Source organism: Xenopus laevis, chromosome 9_10S, assembly GCF_017654675.1.
Source record: "Xenopus laevis strain J_2021 chromosome 9_10S, Xenopus_laevis_v10.1, whole genome shotgun sequence".
Classification (NCBI taxonomy): domain Eukaryota; kingdom Metazoa; phylum Chordata; class Amphibia; order Anura; family Pipidae; genus Xenopus; species Xenopus laevis.
Genome location: NC_054388.1, coordinates 94,926,989 through 94,934,510, shown reverse-complemented (window position 1 = coordinate 94,934,510; position 7,522 = coordinate 94,926,989). Strand labels below are relative to the sequence as shown.

The 7,522-nt window shown below is 35.9% G+C and overlaps 1 protein-coding gene across 1 annotated transcript; it reads left to right on the top strand.

Moving 5' to 3' along the window:
• The first annotated feature begins 964 nt into the window (after window positions 1-964).
• Window positions 965-5,778, top strand: LOC108702425 (forkhead box protein L3). Its single transcript, XM_018237878.2, has 3 exons — window positions 965-1,124; window positions 2,349-2,517; window positions 4,040-5,778. The coding sequence occupies exons 1-3, from the start codon at window positions 1,018-1,020 to the stop codon at window positions 4,502-4,504; spliced, it is 741 nt and encodes a 246-aa protein (XP_018093367.1). The 5' UTR covers window positions 965-1,017; the 3' UTR covers window positions 4,505-5,778.
• Window positions 5,779-7,522: the final 1,744 nt, after the last annotated feature.

The window sequence follows — 7,522 nt, the reverse complement described above, 5'->3', positions numbered from 1 at the left end:
TTTTTGTTTTTTTGGGGGGGTTTGGAGCTCCCATTGAGTGTTTTAATCACACAAAAACATTTCCAGAACTTTTATATACACAATTGAGTATACAGATGACCTTCTTAAATCTATAGCCATCCAACTTCAAACAATAAGCCAAAATTAAATCCCAAACAGTCTTTGATCTGTTAGGTCTGATAGGGGGTTTAGAGTGTGATTTTGATGCACCTACTGTATGCTATTTGTTAGTGAGGAGTGCAGAGAAATCTTTTGCAATGCCGCAAATCTAGATGCCAAGTTACTGGGCTATTAGTTTAATTCATCCTTCAGATCAAAGCCCACACACACAGACAGCTTTGTAGCCTCTGGCTATTTTCCTTTAACTTTTCAGCTTGACAGTAGCCCTTCATATCTTCAGCTGCACTCCCTTTGAAAACCCTGTTTCCTCTTTATTAGAAGAAGGAACATTTATCTATACATAGATTGCATTACGCTATGGAGCACATCACAAACTTTCCACATTCTAATGATGATGTTACCTGGAAAGATTTGCCCAGATTTACTGGGGAAAAAAAGTTGACTATTCTCAGTTTACAATGGTAAAAACTTGCAGTTTGTAGAGATCATGTTGGTTTACTTTTATTTCCCTTTTCTGTGTAGATAGTTAAAATATTCCCCATTCCTCACCACATATACTGGCTGAAACGGGACCACCCAAGCAGTAAAATCCAAAGCAAATGACTATGCACTCCCACAGTTCAAAGGTTCAGAATGGAACAACCCAATTTCATCAGTTGTTTGCTGCCTCCCTTATAACCAGATTGGATGCAAACAATATATCCCAACAGACTGGCTGTCTGGGAAATAAGAATTTCAAGAAAACAATCTCAACTGAAAAGAGGGAGGGGATTACATTTGGAAGAGCAGATTAGGAACTGAGAGCACCAGAGCATCTCACTCCTCCCTCTGTAGAGCTGTAAAAAACAGGGACCAAACACAAGGCTTAGGCTTTGCTGCTGTACAGGAACCAGCACAATGTTTGATCATACTCAGTATCCCTATAATTGCTTCAATTATGACGGGGATGACTATCCAGCTTGCAGCTCCGACGAAGAAAAGAAATTTAGTAGACCAGCCTACAGGTAAGAAATAATAGCTTGATCTTCCAAGGATGACAAATATTTTTGATTAAAAAGTTAAATTCCTTAATGTTCCTTGCATGTCAGTAATGGGACACTGGTAGATTTGTATCACAACTTTTTTATACAGAAATTCTGACTCCAAAAACCTCAAAAAAAAATTTGTTAACCGAAAACAAGGTAAATATTTTTGTCCTCAAAAAGAGGTTATTTTGCTTGCTATTACCTTTAAAGAAAAACCAAGAGGTTCGATATTTTTAGAATATTCTACATGCTTCTGTTTTTTTTCTCCTAAAATTAGATTAATCTTACAGTATATTCCCAACAATAAATAGATTAATACTGTACTGATATCTCTGCTGTCATTTCTGAAAATTTCTTATAAATTATTATTACCATTATTATTATTCATTGAACTATTTTGAAAAATATGTAAATAGATATTGAACATGTAAATATTATAATAATCATAATTATACTACTACTTCTAATACTTCTACTAATAAATATATATTATATTTAGATATTTTCATTTAACGTTAGATGAATAAGAACTGTAAATACAATTTAATCTTCTTTTTGGATTATTTTCTACAGAATACACCTTTACACACTTATCAAAGGTTTTCATCTTTACAGTAATAAATAGTGAATAAACATTATTATAAAAGGGACCATTGGGATCCTTTGGAAATATGAAGTATAGAATATTTTTATTCTACAGTAAAGTGCCTGCTCCATTCAAATTAAATGAAGAAAATGAGGAAGACATTTGTTTCAATTTATTAATACTTAATTAATACGAGTAAACAAAATAAAATTTGTTTTATTATTTGTGCATTGTTTGTCTCTATTAAGGATTAATTATATCTTACTTTGGATCAGAAGAAGGTAATTTAATTAATTAATTAATTAATTAATTAAAAGTAAAAAAGAAATACATTTTCAGAATTGTAATTATTTTATTAAAATTAAGTCTATGGGGATGCCTTCCCATAGTTTGGAGCTTTCTTGATAACTGGTTTCCAGGTAACTTATTCCCAACTATAACTATTGTATTTTTCTTAAAATTAGTTTTATTCCATTGCATAGTTTCATATCCCTAATACTGGTGTTATATTGATTTCAGTAAAGGAAATTTTCCTATTTCAGATCATAACATTTCTATTTAAGGTCTTACAGTGCATCATTTCTTTTTACTTTCATATTTGACTTTTTCTTTTCCAGTTATATTGCCTTGATTGCAATGGCCATCCAACAAAGTCCTGATAGTAAAGTGACCCTGTCAGGGATATATGACTTTATCATGAAGAAGTTTCCCTACTACAGATCTAACCAAAGAGCATGGCAAAACTCCATTAGGCACAATTTGTCTCTCAACAGTTGTTTTGTTAAGGTAAGGTATCGAAACTCTTACAAATGAATGAATGGATGTGGTGGGCAAAGTTGTATTAAACAATGTAAGAGCAGATTTATTGAATATCAAATGGGGAATCTTGTAGGGTTCCCAACCATTTGATCAGTACTTAGTTGATAGTTCAATAGTCAGACTCATTTGATCAAAACCATTGTTTATAATTGTCCAAAAACCTTCATTCAGTATCTCAGACCTTCAGAAGAAATGCTAGTCTGAGATACTGAATCCCATAACAGGACAGTGATGAACTTATTTTAATTTTTTTCCTGTTCATTTGACCAATATTCATGTAGAATAATAATGATTAAGATGATCTGCAGAAGGTTCCTTAGAAAAAATTTTCTTAGGTTTAGAATGATGAGTTCTGAATCAAGTAACTTCAATCAGATTCATTATTTTGATAACTTCCAAAATTGTTGTGAATCGAATGGAATGAATTGATCCAGTACAATCTTAAGTGAATCTTGTCTGCATATAATTTTAAAGGTGTGCCTGTTACCAACATCCCCAACCACTCCATGGAAAACCTTAAGGAAAATAAGTTTTTCAGATAAAATTTCAATACAACCTTATTTATTAAACATTGTTGGCTTCCAATACACAGACCTCGCATATTAGGTGTACAATTTGCCATTATCGTTCGTACAGCTTTACTTAGTCCTTATGACAACGACAGATTACAAGCTCATGATTCAAACAATATTTGCCTTATTCATACAGCACACATCATCCACTTGGTAAATGAATGAAGAAAGAAATATAATGGCTTGTTAGGAAAATGAAGCTGCCTTGAAACATACATAATTATTTTACAGGCGAAGTGGAATGGTCTTACTTATTTTGTATAACACAAGAAAAAAAGAATTCTGGGATCACGGAAGAAATTGATAACTTCCAAAATCAGCACAGACCTCAAATTTTAATCAAATAATTGAACATTTTTACAATTATTTCCCTTTCCTCTGTGCCTTGTATTTGATTCCAAGTAAGACATAATTAATACTTATTTGAGGCAAACCATTTATATTGGGTTTAAATAATTTTTTTAGTAGACCATGGGGCATATTTACTATGGGTCGAATGTTGAGGGTTAATTAACCCTCGATATTCAACCTTCGAATATCAAAGTCAAAGGATTTACAGCAAACGAAAGGTTTTAATCTATCAATCAAACGATTTTCCTTCGATCAGAAATTGCTGGGAGAGCCTATGGGGACCTTCCCTATCATTGGTGCTCGGTAGGTTTTAGGTGGCGAAGTAGGTGGTCGAAGTTTTTTTTAAAGAGACAGTACTTCGACTATCGAATGGTCGAATAGTCAAACGATTTTTAGTTTGAATCGTTCGATTCGAAGTCGTAGTCGAAGGTCGAAGTAGCCAATTCGATGGTCGAAGTAGCACTAGTATCATACACGTTAATTTGGTGCTATATATTTCTAACACACAAGCAAATATGCACCCTTGTATAAGTGTTAGTGGCTAAATTTATTTAATGCGCCTACAGGTACCAAGGACGGAAGGCAACGAGAAGGGTAAGGGAAACTATTGGTCATTTGCATCAGGCTGTGAATCGATGCTTGACCTCTTTGAAAATGGCAATTATAAAAGGAGACGGAGAAGGAGGAACATGAAGAAATGCCAAAAAGCTAGGAAACAAAATCAAACACAAGGACTTCATCCTGGGGAATTTTCAACCTCAAGCTCTACCGCACATGTTATATATGGTAATGAAAAGAGAACTGAATCAACGGCCAGACCAATGGAAACAGACAGTTTATATCCTATCTCCAACAGACAGAGCCAAACTAGCTCCAGCCTTGGAAAATCAGATGAAATCAAATTTAGCATTGATTATATTTTGTCAGCTCCAGACCCTCTGCCTGTTCTACGATCCCAGCACAATTTTCTTGATAGCAAGTATCATATGGTTGAAACACAGCAGCTAAACCTTCAGTTCTGGAGCCTATGACAAATGCATTCCTTATAAACATTTAGCATCTGTTTTGACAAGCTGACCTGATGTGCCAATATCTTGTAGGCCAATATACCAAGCACGGAAACTTTGAACTTCCCAGACTGTCTCAGTTTATGAAAGCAATTAAGATGGACATTAATAATGTAAGAAGGGATACATTGAAACCATCACAGAAATGCATTAAAAACTCGCCATACCTGGACTAGATGCAAAATACCCGATGATGTCAGAAATCCATCTATTGCATCTCCCTAATGGTGACTATACAGTTGAATTCTAATGTGTAAGATCAAGCAAAAAAAATGGAATGTGACAAACAATGACCAAGAAAAATACAAGAAATATCTTAGAATGTTTTGGAATAGCACAATGTGCTGCTATTGTTAGAGGGGAGGGTATATTTTAAGTTCATTTCCCATTTATTTAACAACTATAATTAGTGCCAGTTAAGTTTAATTGGTTGGAATTTTCATCCTTTCTGATAAATAGTTTTAGAAGGCAATTCAGACCTTTGCTACAGATCATAATTTTAACTTCTGTTGAATCTGTGAAAGTTATTAATTCTTCTAGTGCCCCCAGCATGCACAGCACACATGTTATGGTTGCTGCAAAGGGCTTTAAGTCTCGCTGAACAAAATCAGTATATAAATGCTTCCCTGTCTGACTATAGCTAGTCATATATGTGTAGATTTAAGCTGTGATTTGGTTCCTTCAGAGTTGCCAGATTATCTGGCAAGGTTTGGGCCCTCCTTGACTTCTCCTCAACATATATCTGGCCAAACATTGGCCAGGTATCTATTGGATAGGATTGAAAATCCTGCTTGGTGAGGACTGCATGGGTTCAAAGATGTGTTCCTTTTCCGACTGCCTGGATTGGCCTCCATTATGGCCAAATGATCAGATCAGCCTCATATGGCCCAGCATGGTGGCTGTATCCGGTGACTTTGATTGTCGATTGGATCGACAGGTGTATGGCCATCGTAAATGGTTCTACACTAAACGGTTAAGTTATTAGCTCCTCGTTGATTCATTAAATAAGTACTTCTTGATACTTTGGCTGGGACACAAAATTATTTGGGGCAGGTCAACAGGATCCCTTTAAATTCAATGAAATATCACTTAGCAATAAACAGTAATTAAAAATGAAATCTTGGTTTCCTCACTCAATATGGGTCTCAAACAAAAGAAGAAACCGCACAGTAGAAGGACACAATAATAAGCCGTGATGATGAAATCTTACCCTTACATTACACATATTTATCTGGTGCTCTTTCAGGAGAGCTGTAATAGTTTTGTACTGACTTCCAGTACAGTAATTAAGACTCTATGTTAATAAATTGAAAATATATTTTTTATAACTTATTTTAAAAAATATATGAATTAAAAATTGCATGTTTTTCCTTTGAACTTCTATGGGTCCATGAGACTGTTAGTAACACATATATACCGTAACATCATTATTATTCATGTACAGTAATCTGTCTGTCTCTGCATGTCTAATACTGACTTATAAAGATTTCCAGATTTAGAAATGCAAAATGTTTGCTGCATGCAAAAAATGACACAATAGACTGCATTGTGTATTAGTTCAGGAATGAGATTTGTAAAGAGTAAATACAATAATTAGACACTGGAAGTCCAGTCAATTGGCTTGTGCTGTGACAGAGGAGGAGGTTATGGGTGAACTTTCAGATATTTCTATGAGAAATAAGGAAGACCAACTGGTCCATTTAATATACAGTACTGCACTACATATCTGTGCAAAAAGCTCTTAATACTGATAGGAAGGATTTTCCATTCATATTAAACATGTTTTATTGGGCAAAAGAAAATACAAAGTGGCATGTTCTCCTTAATACAGCACCATCCTCCTCGTAGGAAGTTCTAGTGGTTTTAATAACATTGGGTATCTTAGTATTTTTTTTCTACACAATGCTTCAACCAAGGGTGCAGGTACTACTACCATATATATATGCTATGCATTTATTGGTACCAAACAAGAAGTGGCAATTATGGATACCCCATTGTCCAGGCTCAGCCAGTTCTAGGACAGGCTTGCTCGGACACTTGCTCTTTACGTAAAAACAAAAATCTCTTTATTATATCACTGCTCAACTATCGTTCCCAATGAATCTGACTTTAAGTGTCAGCTTATTATGCTTCTACATTTAGTTGCAGGGAAAGGAAAAAAGTATGACCCATATAGTTGCACCTTCCCACCCTTATTAGTTGAATTCCCAAAACAAAAAAGTAAAACGTAACTTTTATTAATCACATCCTAAAATTAATATGAGACAAAATGAGTATAAAGTGTGTGTTAAAAGCCTTTGACAAAGCTTGCAGTTGAGCAAGCGAAACGCGCGTCAGGCACTTTGAGCAATTTCTTTTTTAACTGTTAGGCAGGGACGGTGGACTAAGGAAACTGGTGCTAAACGGAAGGGTGGAAGGGTGGAATGGTTGTTAAGATACGTTAACGTAAACGCTCCGTTAGCTGGACATCTCTGTTCAGCGATCCAGGGTACTCGTAAGGCAGTGCGTGAATTAACCGGCACACTAGCGTCTTAAGGTACTGGCGAAGGAAGGTTGTTTTGGTAGCAAGTCGGCAGCTAAGTCAATACGGGGTTCTACTCCTCCCCCGTTGACGCTGACTGCTATACCGAATGGAGCAAAAGCAGACAACAGCTCCAATACCGGTCGATCTGCCCGCCGAGCACTTATGCTCAGTCAGCCTTCCTAGTTAGGAACAAACAGGCAGATTATTTAATGTGGCAGGTCTTCCTGCCTCCCGCTTAGCAACGCACTAATTCTTATGGAAGGTGTGCGAGTTGGAGCATGACAAATCTCTCTGCTCCAGCATAACCACACTCGGATACAAATGTATCCAAGCGGGGGGACACTGCCAAAATAAGGTTTGTGGCACTGGACTTAGATCCACTTGCCACAATACACTGTATCAAACCGGACCCTACATCCCACCCGTTCGTATATACACAGTGGGCCACCAGCACTCCA